Source organism: Oenanthe melanoleuca, chromosome 3 (genome assembly GCF_029582105.1).
Source record: "Oenanthe melanoleuca isolate GR-GAL-2019-014 chromosome 3, OMel1.0, whole genome shotgun sequence".
In the NCBI taxonomy this organism is placed as follows: domain Eukaryota; kingdom Metazoa; phylum Chordata; class Aves; order Passeriformes; family Muscicapidae; genus Oenanthe; species Oenanthe melanoleuca.
Genome location: NC_079336.1, coordinates 92,358,433 through 92,370,794, shown reverse-complemented (window position 1 = coordinate 92,370,794; position 12,362 = coordinate 92,358,433). Strand labels below are relative to the sequence as shown.

Genomic DNA, 12,362 nt, shown 5'->3' with positions numbered 1-12,362 from the left:
CCCCACAGTCGCTGATCCAGGCCGGGATCCCCCTGGCCCCGCAGTGTCTGATCCAGGCCGGGATCCCCCTGGCCCCACAGTGTCTGATCCAGGCCGGGATCCCCCTGGCCCCACAGTGTCTGATCCAGGCCGGGATCCCCCTGGGCCGGGATCCCCCTGGCCCCACAGTGTCTGATCCAGGCCGGGATCCCCCTGGCCCCACAGTGTCTGATCCAGGCCGGGATCCCCCTGGCCCCGCAGTGACTGATCCAGGCCGGGATCCCCCTGGCCCCGCAGTGTCTGATCCAGGCCGGGATCCCCCTGGCCCCACAGTGTCTGATCCAGGCCGGGATCCCCTGGCCCCACAGTGACTGATCCAGGCCGGGATCCCCCCGGCCCCAGTGTCTGATCCAGGCCGGGATCCCCCTGGCCCCACGGCGACTGATCCAGGCCGGGATCCCCCTGGCCCCACAGTGTCTGATCCAGGCCGGGATCCCCCTGGCCCCACAGTGACTGATCCAGGCCGGGATCCCCCTGGCCCCACTATTGCTGATCCAGGCCGGGATCCCCCTGGCCCCACGGTGACTGATCCAGGCCGGGATCCCCCTGGCCCCACAGTGTCTGATCCAGGCCGGGATCCCCCTGGCCCCACAGTGGCTGATCCAGGCCGGGATCCCCCTGGCCCCACAGTGGCTGATCCAGGCCGGGATCCCCCTGGCCCCACAGTGACTGATGCAGGCCGGGATCCCCCTGGCCCCACAGTCACTGATCCAGGCCAGCATGTCAGTGTCCTGCCTGGACCCTCTGGCTCATGTTCACCCTCAGGTCCTTTTCCAGTGGCAGCTCTCCAGCCCCTCTGCCCCCAGCCAGCAGCTCTGTCTGGGGTTGTTGTGACCCAAGGGCAGGGCCTTGCTGAAATTCCAAATACCCCTCCCAATTGTACTTATTAACAAAAATGCAGTTATCTCAATAGCATTGAAATATTCTAGTGCTGGATTAGTGCATGGTGCTTTGGATAAAATCTGTCTTAAGCATCTGTGTAGCATCCAGTAACAAGCATTTGTGAGATGTTTTCATATATATTCTGGATTTTTTTTTTTTTTTGAGGGGAGGAGGTGAGGGGGAGAGAAATACTTTTAGCTTTTCGCTAATCTCGTTTTAGAGCAAAGTTTTCCATCTTGTTCTGCCAGGATTAGCCCTGATTTCTGTTTTGTTTGCACATTACACTGAACAAATTCAGCTGCTTTAAAACAAACATGGTGCAGAACAGCTAACCTCTGGGGTAGAAACAAAAGATTTGTGTTGGAAAATGACTTCTCACACTTCAGTTATCAGAATCCTTCTTACATTGCTTGTTTCTTTCTTTTTCTGACACTTGCTCAGGAGTTTTAGCTTCTACTGTCAGACTTTATTAAGCCTACTTTGAAAGATTGCTACAAGTGTGCTTGAGGCACTTTGCTCCCTGAAGGGGGCAAGTTTACTGCTCTCCCTGTTCTCTTAGTTTTGCCTGAAATTTGGTGAATATCAGTAAAATTTCTTGACCTTCCTATCATTGTTAGAATTCTGTTAGGCAGTTACCTTGCCCATTGTGGAAAGCAGTCAAAAGGAGTGCATGGATAAAGATAAACTTTTTTTTTTTTTTTTCTCCATGAGACAGGGGAAAAAAAATTGGTTGTTCCTTCTTCTTGAGCTTTCCAAATGTACATTTGTTTGGTATTTAAAAATCTGTTTGACCTTCCTTTGAAGCCAGTGAGTGGTATTGGCAAAATCCTTGTGTAAAGGGCATCTCCCTTGATTATAGAGTTTCAGCTGAAGTATTGCTGAGCTGCTAGAAATCTGCCTCATAAGCTTGCTGTATAGCCTTTAAGACAAAAATCTGTCAGTGGTAGTGCTGATTTTGTTTGTTTGTTGCCTTTCTTTTTCTTGAATTAAGGTTTAGCAGATGAGGAATGTTTTTTGCTGTCTAGACAAGTAACAGCCAAGAGATGGCTTTTCTGTAACAGTGACCTACTTGCTTATTCTGTAAAGCTAATCTCTTTTGACAGTGACTCCAGAAATTCTCCTTCCTAGATTGCTTGAGCACAGCTGCAGCATTTTCATTTAAAGAAACACTTCTCTGTTGAAAAGAGCTTTTCGCATACTGAAAACATGTTAGCAGCTCCTTTTTTTAATGAAACTGAAAACATTTATACTTAATGCCAACACTTTTTCCTGCTGAAAAGATTATTTCATACTAAGACAGTGACTTTTTGCAAGACTTTATTGAATATGAATGAACTAGTCTCTGATTTCCTTTTCCTATTTTTCCCCTCCCCTTGCTTAAAAAATGAAAGGAAGCCACCAACAACAGTGATGTCAGGAAAAATGAAATGGTATTTGATTGAAAAATGATGGTATTTGATTTCATTCTTTGTCTGCCTTATTTCTCAGGCCAGGAACAATATCTTCTGCTTGTCTGGCATCCAGCACAAATGGGTCCAAGGTGATCATGAGCCCCAGTGCTGTTGGAAGATACTGTGACAGTATCCTGACTATGTAAATTTACTACTGTGGTATATTGGCCACACTGTTGCCATCACATTTAAAATAGGCAGAAAAAATTACGGTCGAGTGTCTAGAATAACAAAAGAAACTGCTTTTATGTAAAGATTTAGAGGCCAGTAAGTAATTCTGGTTATATTCTGGCTGTGAGTGCCTGGCTGTGATGTTTGTAAATTTTTAAAGAATGGTAATACAGAAAGGGAGGAGTTCTGGTAACTCTAGACTCACACTGGGTTTTCTATTATCAAAAGACAGCAAGTAAGGCTTAAAAATTACCTTTGTGACTGAATCCCGAGCTTGGGAATAAAAGCAGGAAAATAAATTCAGTGGAACTTGTGCACATAACTTTTTCATCTCAGTTATTTGAAAGGAAGTGGCAAGTTCTTACTGGGTTCACTTTTCACTGCCTGATCTTTTATTTACTTTGAGCTGTGAATCCAAAGTAGTTCAACTCTTCAAGGTTTATTAGAAATAGAGCTTTCAAAATGGATCTTATCTGGACTTCATGAAACTTGCTGTCCAAGACAATGAGCTGGATCTGTGTCTGACAGCAGCTGTGGGAGAACACTTGAAGTGACAGGAGCTGTGCTGGCACTGAGCTGAGGATCAGGCCACTGGGTACTGCCAAGGAGTCTCTTCAGTGTGTTGAGTGCTCCTGCCTGAGCTTGAATGCAAGGGCTGCCATCCAGTGTTAAGAGAAGAATTCCTCTTCCCTGAGAGCTTATTTTTGCATCTCTCTTCATTCTCTCTGGAATTAGGAAGTAAATGAGTCCCTGTAGGAATCCTGGCAGCAGTGCCCTTGAGGAGGGGGTGGGAATGACTAAGGAATGAGTTTGTCTGAGGTGCCACAGAAGAGGGGTGGAAGGTACAACAGCACGTTTTCTGCACTGGTGAGTGGGTAAGGTGATTTGCACATACAAAATGAGGGCAATAGGACTGAAAGCTCTAAATTCCCTGTTTGTTTTCCCTTGGGCTGTGATAGTGCCTTAGGTTTTCCCTTCGGGGTGGACTTTTCCAGGTTGATATTTAGAGGTGTTGGTTTAGTTTCAGACTCAAGGAGCAATGCAGTGGCTTCTTAAGGGAAAAGTAGAAATACCTTGGATGAGGGCAAGCTCTGTGTGCACTCACCACCCCTGTGCACTAACAGGTGCTCAGGTGAAACATGGACAGGTGTTTTTGGTTTGGTGTGGGCCCAAGCTGTGGTGGGATGTAGCTGTTGACTGGTGTTTTTTACCTTTTCAGAGCGCCCTGTGGGCGATAACGAGCGGATCCTGGATATCCTGCAGAGGTTTGGGATGCAGAGGAGCGAGGTGCGCTTCTTCCTGCGCCATGAGCGCCCGCCCTGCCGGGAGGCTGGTACGTCTTCATCTCACTGCTTCATCTCTTCAGGTTCTGCTCCATCCTGCCTGTGTGTGCTGTTTACTCACTTTCATAGACAGTATGTGTTGCAGCTCTTTCTTGTCTGACCATTGGCTAATCTTTGTAAAGGCTTCATGTTTCCCTTTCCAAATCCAAATTGAAGTTTCTGCAGGCTTCCTAGAGCTGGTTATCACCAAAGCATGCAAGGGCATACTGTGTTAAGATATTTTGCTGGAGAAAATATATTTGAGATCTGTGGTGGTGATCTTTTAAGTATAGTAACCAAACCCTTGCCCAGTAATGTAATCTGTGATTTGGGTGAATATTCACCTGGATTATACTTTACCAGGGTGATAAATTTAGCATACTTGGCAAAAACAGAGTTCTTCAAAGTTTCTACACATTTGTGTTAGTTTTAGGAATAGAATTAAATGAGCTGCCTGGTCAAGTTCTCTGAGAACATAATTGTCAGAGAAATTGAAATGTGAAACCTGTGAAGGAAATTACTTTCATCTTTTCAGGGGTTTTCTGTGTATCCCACATTCATCTCTTCAGTAGAATCTTTGACTTTTACTTTTAAATCAATCTACCAGGTTCTTCTTCCTCCCCTTTTTCTGTTTTTTTCCTTGGTAATCTTCCTCAGTGTTGGAAATACTGCATTTCTTAAGTGGCCTTGTACCCAGCATATTTTAAACAGCTAAGTGTATCTTGATATTTGAAATGCATACTGGTGATAGAATGAGTACATGAAAAGCTAAAGTTGTGCCATTTTTACTTGCTGAGGATCTTACAGAGGAGTTTAGTTGTCAAAATATGTTTTTCAAGTCCAGGGTGCTTGTACTATTAGGATTATTGTCACTTTATTGGCCACAGCATTGCTAAGCAATGTATTGGAGCTCTGAGTTAGTCTCACAGAAATGCAATCTTGAAATAGGAATCAAATGGGCAAGAAGGTAGCAGACATGGCTTTGTCCTGTAGTACACTTATGTTCCACAGGGAAATCAGTGAGCTTGGTGTTGGGCATCTGAACACTATTTGCACATAATTTCATGGGAATAAAGTAGGGTTCTAGTTAAGCAGCATCTTTACTGACACAATGACTGCCAGGAAGAAATAAAAATGTGCTTTTAAACTGTGCATCTGTAATGCACATTTAGTAAGGGCTGGCTGCCTGTTTGCCACAGGATAAATACTGGAACAGCCTACTATTGGTTAAGCTGTTTTGTTTGTTTGTATTTTTGAACAGAACTATACTTTACTACTATACTACTATACCTTACCATCTTTGACTGTTTCTATCTAGGGACTGGACAGAGGTCTCACGATCCAGCCTTCAAAAGAAATGGTGTGAAAGTGCCTGGTGATAGAAGAATTGAGAATGGGGTAAGTGGTTGGTTGGATTGGGTCTGGCTGAATTGGAGGTCATTTTCCCACAGCAGCCCTCCCAGTGCTGTGCTTTGCATTGGCAGCCAGAAGGGTGCTGATAACACTCCAGAGTTTTGGCTGCTGCTGAGCAGGGCTGGCACAGCATCAGCACTGTCTCAACATTCCCCCCACGTCAAGGGGCTGGCAGTGGGCAGGGCTCTGGGAGGGGACACGACTAGACCAGCTGACCCAAGGCAACCAAAGGGATATTCCATGGTATGTGGTGCCAGCTGAGACATGAAAGCTAAGGGAAGGAGGAAGAACATGACTTGTTTTACATTTTTCCCCTGGAGCAGCTGCTCCCTGTGCTTGAAGCCCTGCTTCCTGGTAAGGAGCTGGACATCACTCTGTGATGGGCAGAGAATAAACTTCTTTTTGTCCTTGCTTGCTTGCACAAACTTCTTTGCCTTTGCTTTAGTAAACTGCCTTTTCTCAGCCTAGGAGTCATTTTCCATCTTCTCTCTGCCCTGTCCTGCTCGGGAGGGGAGGGAAGGGGTAGAGCAGCTTGGTGGGGACACCTGGCATCCAGCCAAGGTCAATCAATCACAGTGCTTTTTGGTCCCTGAACAGAGGTGAGACAAAGGCAGTTATATATATGTATGTGTGTGTGTGTGTGTATATATATATATATATGTAATAAATATTCTGCATACCACAGTAAAAAGTAGTTGCCAAGTATCAAGCTCCTCTGTGGAACACAGAGCTTGTCAGCTGCACTGCTTATCTCTTTAGTTTGCTGAGTTTGGGAGCATACTAATTTAAACAATGGCTCTGTGCTTTGCCCTCCTGTTGATGGCCTTGTTACACTGGGGGAGATGTCTTGTGGGGATGGTGAGGGAATACACCTCCCTCTTCCTGCCTGAGATTGATGTGAATGCTTTTAAAATGCAGGCTCCCACGGTCTTTGCTCATCCACATATAAGCTGTTTAATACTGTTAACAGTATTAACTAATGCTGTTGGCACCCTGTGGGCATTGTGGAATTCAGTGTCATCCTGGTGTAAGAAAAAACCAAACTTTAGGTGAGGAGATACTGAGATGTGCTCTGAGGTATCCAGTTCTTGGGTGGCAGGTTGTATGGAAGGGTTTGAGCAGGTGCCTGGGGTGGACTTGACACCTGAACAGGTAATCAATCAATTCTGGCAAGATGACATACCAGCTGAGAGAAGGGTGCCTTGCCTGCCCCAGTGAGAACCAGCAGCCTCTCACCCTGTACTGGTGAGGGGTGTACTGACCTGTGAGCCACATTCAGTACTCAGAGCACTGCAGCTGAGGCAGGAACCCAAATTGTGTTTGAGGACACTGTGGCTGAGACAGGGACTCAAACTACTATAATTCCCCCAGCAGTGAAAAAGGAAAATGGAGATGGATGAAGTAAGGTCCATATTATTGGTTGGAAAGGGAAGAAGGAGAATTAAGAAAATAGGGGTCAGATAAAGAAGCCAGTCCTTCAAAAAAGAAATTGCAAGGAGTGAGACAAACAGGAGATGAAGTTACTTGGTCCTTGACCTCAGCAGAACTTCAGGACTTGTGAAAAGATTACAGCTGCCAGCTATGTGAGCAGATTCCTGCCTGGCTGCTTCAGTGCTGGAGTAATGGGACTCATAGTCAGCACTTGCAAGGTCATGAAGCCCAGCAGCTGGGATCCCTTGCTAGAGATCAGGAAATTGAAAGAGGAATTGGAAAACAGAGAGCAATTTGCAGTTTTAGGACATGGCTCCTCTCAAGTGTGAGAGCAAGGTATCCATTTAAGGAAGATCCTGTAAATTCCCAGGAAAGCAAACCACTGCACATGAAGATATCCAGTACTTGAGAGAATTGACTTGAGAGTGACTGGGAAGTGCCAGGAGTTTCTGCATTAGAGGCTGAGGTGAGTTTGACAGGGGACAAGTGGCAGAAACACCCCATTGTGACTGGCTTGGAGACCCCTGGTATCCTCAGCATCAACTACCTCAGGAGAGGGTACTTCAGGGATCCTAAGGGGTAGTGATAGGTTTTAGCTATGTATACTGTAAATACAGAGAAGATCAGCTATCTGCCCTGCCTGTCACGAAAAGACCCCTTCATTGTGGGATTGCTGCAAGTTGAAGACCAGCAAGTGACAGTTGCTACCAGGGCAGTGTACTGGCAGCAATATCACCAACTGAGACATCTTCTGTGGTGACATAGTACCTTGGAGAGAACTGAAGTAAACAATGGGATTAATTTTTGAAATAACCTCATAAACTCCTGGGAAAAGCAAAATGGCATTGAGTGAATGTATCATGACATTTAGCACCCACAAGCCTCTGGAAGAATTGCCATTATAGTGAAAATGAAGACTTCCCTTCTTTGGAGATACTGGTGCAAATCACACTGTGGAAAAAACTAAGAGGCTATTTTGGAGAGGTTGTTAATGACTGCTCTAAAATAGACACAAAGCCTCTAGCAATTATCATCCTGATTTTCAGTTTTCAGGATGTCACCAGGATCTGTTGGCTGCCATAGCTGTGCTTGTACAGGTGGTCTCAGAGCAGCAAATGCACCATACTTCCCCTTCTCTACTCTCATCGGAATTATTTTCTCTTACTGCTTCAGTTTGGGTTTTTTTTTTCACTTGAAGGTTTGTCAGAGATCCTTAACTCCAGATTTCAAGTTGACACCAGTTACTGTTTCAGCATTGAATCCAGTGTCTGCCACTCTTGCTACATAATTACAGATACAAAATTGAATTAGATTCAGGAAATACCTGAACAGACAACCAATAACAGTGCTGTCTTTGAGAGTGGTGTTTTCCCTCCTGCCCAGCCATATTTAAACTTTCTATTTTCTTCAGCTTATGTGGAAGTGCTTCAAATTGTAGTGATACACCTACAAGCACAGACACATCCTGCCACATGCTGAGCATTCTGGGCTCAGTCAGTCAAAGCTGATTCATGCTGAACTGAATTACAAAGGGCTATGAAATGCCTCTTTAAAATGCTGTTGGGATTTTGATAGAAACGTTAATGTTCCAAGAGATAGCATTTTGTGTGAGTTGTTTAATTGAGCTACACATGCATATGAGCTTACAATTGTTTCTTCTTTTACCATGAGAAGATGCTGTGTCTCTCTAATTATTTTATTGGCTATTCAGTTGTTATTTTTGAGTTGTTGTTACTTTTATCATACTTTCCTGCAGTAGCTCTTCAGTGCTAGCCCAATTAAAAATTCTAGCCTTAGCATGCTTTGGGTTTCTTTGACAGGTAAGTGCTCCAAGGATGGATATGACTCTGGCTGAGCTTCAGGAAATGGCATCACGCCAACAGCAACAAATTGAGGCTCAACAACAAATGCTGGCTAACAAGGTGAGTTTGGAATTAGACTGTTCACAGACAGAAACAAAAAGGTAATAAGAGTCATGTGAAGGGGATGAAGGATTGGGGAACTGGGGTTTTTTCAGTCCTTTTAAACAGAAGTCTCGTTTTCTTTGGCTGCTGTTTTAAAATTTGAAAGTCAATGTATGTAAATATCTAGTTGTAAAACATATAAATAATGCCAGTGATAGAAGTCACCATTTAGCTTACTAAAAGGATAGAGCACATAACATTTATACATTGTCATTCATCCTGGTGGCTCTGTCAGCTCTGTTTGTGCTCCATGTGGTGACCAGCAATTCACCAGTTTGATCACTGAACAATGCTTTTGTCTCTGCTGTCCTGTCATGCTGTCTTGCCTTCTCCTGATAAGAGTTCAGCCTGCCTGGTTTTCTGGGGCAGCTGGCTGGAAGAGATGTCTTGTGTGTGATAAAAGTAACTAGGACTGTGATTTATAAAATGCTTGCAGAACAATCACAGAAAAGCTAATGGGGAAGCACACAGGGTGCTCCTGAATTGTGTAGGGGGAAAAATACTGTGAATACATGTGCAGAATGGTGGCATAGAGTTCATGTTTTGCTTGTGTGTTGTTGGTACACATTACTCTGAAAATGTAACAGAAGATGCTGCTTTTGGCAGAGAACTGTTAAATGTGAGCCTGTCCTGAAGAGGGCTCATCTGTCTGTCTGGGTGCTCCCATGCATTTCAGAATGTGCCTTGCTGGAAGAAGGCTGCTCTGAGGATCTGCTCTCAGTACTTTTCCTGTGTCACACACCCTATCTCCCTCTCCCTTTGAGATCAGCTGTGTGTGTCTGTATGTTCACTACCTTGTTCAGTTCCCTTGGCCCTCGATAATTGTATCTCAGGGAAATGCTTGGAGCCATGGCTTTCTAATAGTTCTGCAGCACCTGCTAAGTGGTACTATGGCCTGTCAAAGTAGCAATAAAACTTTTTCTGCTGTGTGGTAAGAACAGGTGCAACTAGGATGCAGGAAATTGGTCAATCAAACAATGAGAGGTTTCACCTGAAGTGTAGCAGCACAATTAATACCTTACTGCTTGTTTAATTGGCTAAAGAATGCTGCCCTCTTCTCAGTTCCAGCTGAGATGTGTTCATATATGAGAAGCCTACACTTTCACAGCTTCTGTTTCACTCACAGGTGGTGGCAATGCACCCTGGTCTTATAAATAACACTGTAGTCACAAGAAACAGGAAAGCCATTTTTACTGTAAATGGAGTTGTACAAGATTTTAAAAAATAAAAAGATGAGTTTGAGTCTGGATAGCTACCCATTGGGTAGGTGTCAGCTACCTGTGGTTTGAAGAGTAGTCCTGTGGGTGTCCTACTGGTAGGGTTTTTCATTTCAGTGCCTCCCTGGAACAAACCTGCTTTCCTAGGTGCCTCTTCAGAGTGACTTTCCATTGCCTCTTTCCTGCCTTCTGAAATCAGATGCAGTATTAAAAATAGATTCTGAGGGAGGAAAAACACACTTTCTTTTTAGACATGAGCTGTAATATCTCTTTTTTTTGTGACATTTTCCTGTGTGGGAGTGACTCTAAAGTAGTGCATACAGTGAGGATGCTGCCTGGTCCTGGTTTTCTCCAGAAGGCAAGCTCACTTTTTTGCTCTTTTTTTATTCCAAGTGCACAAAAATCCCTTTTTTTCTAAATCTGACTGGCGTTTTTTTTTTTCTTTTTTGGGTTTGGTTTTTTTGGAGGAAGTGTGGAGTTCTAATGTTAGTAAGCAGTGGTAGTCTTGGATTTTAGTGAGTGCTTGGGAAAGTCTTACTAGTTCTACTCCCCTGGAGCAACCTGTCATCTCCAGAGCTGGAAGCCATGTATAATGGGCCAATGATTTAGAGGAATTCTTTGTAGATAATCTAGTGATCTCATAATTTCTTCTAGGTCTAAGTTAGACATGTGTATGTAGAAACTGATTACATATTTTACTCTCTTGGAAAGGTATAAGAATCCTCTCCACTAAGGTGATATCTGTTATTTAAATGAGGGCCAGGTCACTGTAAAGGTTTTCCAGTGTCTTGAATTTTTATTATTATTTATTCTTATTCTTACCATTTATTATTAGTGGTGATAGTGATGATCATTGTCAGGAGACCTGTGTGTTTTCAGAGGTTTGGTGTGCAGCCATCCTCCATCTCAAGGAGGTTTTAGCAGAACTGCTAAAAGTACAAATAGTAAAGGAAAATACCAATAATTTATGGTATATCTTCTAAAAAAGAATGTCTAATACTCTCCAACATGACTTAGTTGTTTAAAATGTGACATGATAGAGATAGGTGAAGTATAAGCAGCATGGAGAAGGTGGAGAGGAAATACTTAGCTCTTGTAACTCAAGAGCTGACTAGTCATTAAATCAAATTAGCTAATGTCTTGGAACATGTACGCTGAAGTTTTTCTTAGACTTCCAAAAAACCTTTGTCTTGACTGCAGGAGCAGCGTCTGAAGTTCCTGAAGCAGCAAGATCAGCGGCAGCAGCAGCAAGCTGCTGAGCAGGAGAAACTGAAGCGATTAAAGGAAATCGCTGAGAACCAAGAAGCCAAGCTTAAGAAAGTGAGAGCATTGAAAGGTCATGTAGAGCAAAAACGACTCAGCAATGGGAAGTTAGGTGAGTTGCTACTTGGGGAAGGTAGCCTGGGATTTTTCATGAAATGCAGTTCTTGGAAGCCAAAAATTTCAGGAGTTATTTACAGCATTCCAGGAAATGTTAATCTTAACAATTTCACATCTTGTATTTACCAAAAAACTCATGAATGACCTGGAACAAAATATGTTTTCTTACTATATTTTAAAACATCCTGTAAAAGTACCCTGTATTTTGAGCCTAGCATGTCTGCTCTTAATTACAGTGTAATTTTTTCCTTACTTGAATACCTTTGTGCACCACAGTAACTTTTTCCATCGTTGATGTCAATACCATACACATTTAGAGTGTTATTTTCTTGGCCTGTAACAAAGCTTAGCCTGGTACCCAAATTACCTTTTATCCAAGAATTAACTAATGGCCAAATTTGCATTTTAATTACGTGAATCTGACCAGGGTCTCGCTTGCTGTAGTACTGGTTGGGTGCTTGTAGCTTAGCAAGTTGATGTAACATTAAGTCTCAAATAAATATTTATTCTTCTGCCTACTTTTTCATCCTCTCTATTGTGCAGAACTTGATATTTCCAGCCTGACTCAACTGAAAACATGAATATGTTGTTTTAGTAGGAGTCATTTTGGTTGACAGATGAAGCAAAAGTGTTTTTCTGTCAGAAAACCCCTTTTCTCTTTGGGTTCTGTTGCACAAAACAAACATAAGTTTTAAGGCATGGAAGGATGGTAGAATAATACAAGATCTTGGAGTATATGAATCTCAGAGTTTTCCTGAGCCATCCCCAGCAAGTCTTATTTTGGTACTTGCTTGAATTCTTACTGATTCCTTAAACTTCATTCTACAATAGAACAATTCAGCAGTGGAGCAGCTGATGACAGATGTTTGTAATAGACCCTAAGAAGCCCTCTGAGTCTTTGTTTAATATGACAGCTTGGGTGTTTTGTCACTGGGTTTTTATGACCTAAATTCAGAGTTTTAAGTATCATGAATATGCTTTGTGGTTGAGTGAATGTCTTCCTGCTGAATTCAGCATTCAGTGAATTTAAGCTTCTCCAGATGAATTCAGTCTGGCATTGTGGTTTTGTTTGTTTCCATACTTCAAAAAGTT

General features: G+C 43.2%; 1 protein-coding gene across 4 annotated transcripts in view; it reads left to right on the top strand.

Moving 5' to 3' along the window:
• TP53BP2 (tumor protein p53 binding protein 2) overlaps positions 1–12,362 on the top strand; it is a 56,080-nt gene that overhangs the window by 27,021 nt on the left and 16,697 nt on the right. For all 4 annotated transcript variants that reach the window (XM_056486802.1, XM_056486800.1, XM_056486799.1 and 1 more), the window contains exons 3-6: positions 3,763–3,876; positions 5,184–5,263; positions 8,530–8,631; positions 11,091–11,265. In XM_056486802.1, coding sequence (XP_056342777.1) covers positions 3,763–3,876; positions 5,184–5,263; positions 8,530–8,631; positions 11,091–11,265 — 471 coding nt within the window. The remainder of the gene's footprint in view (positions 1–3,762; positions 3,877–5,183; positions 5,264–8,529; positions 8,632–11,090; positions 11,266–12,362) is intronic.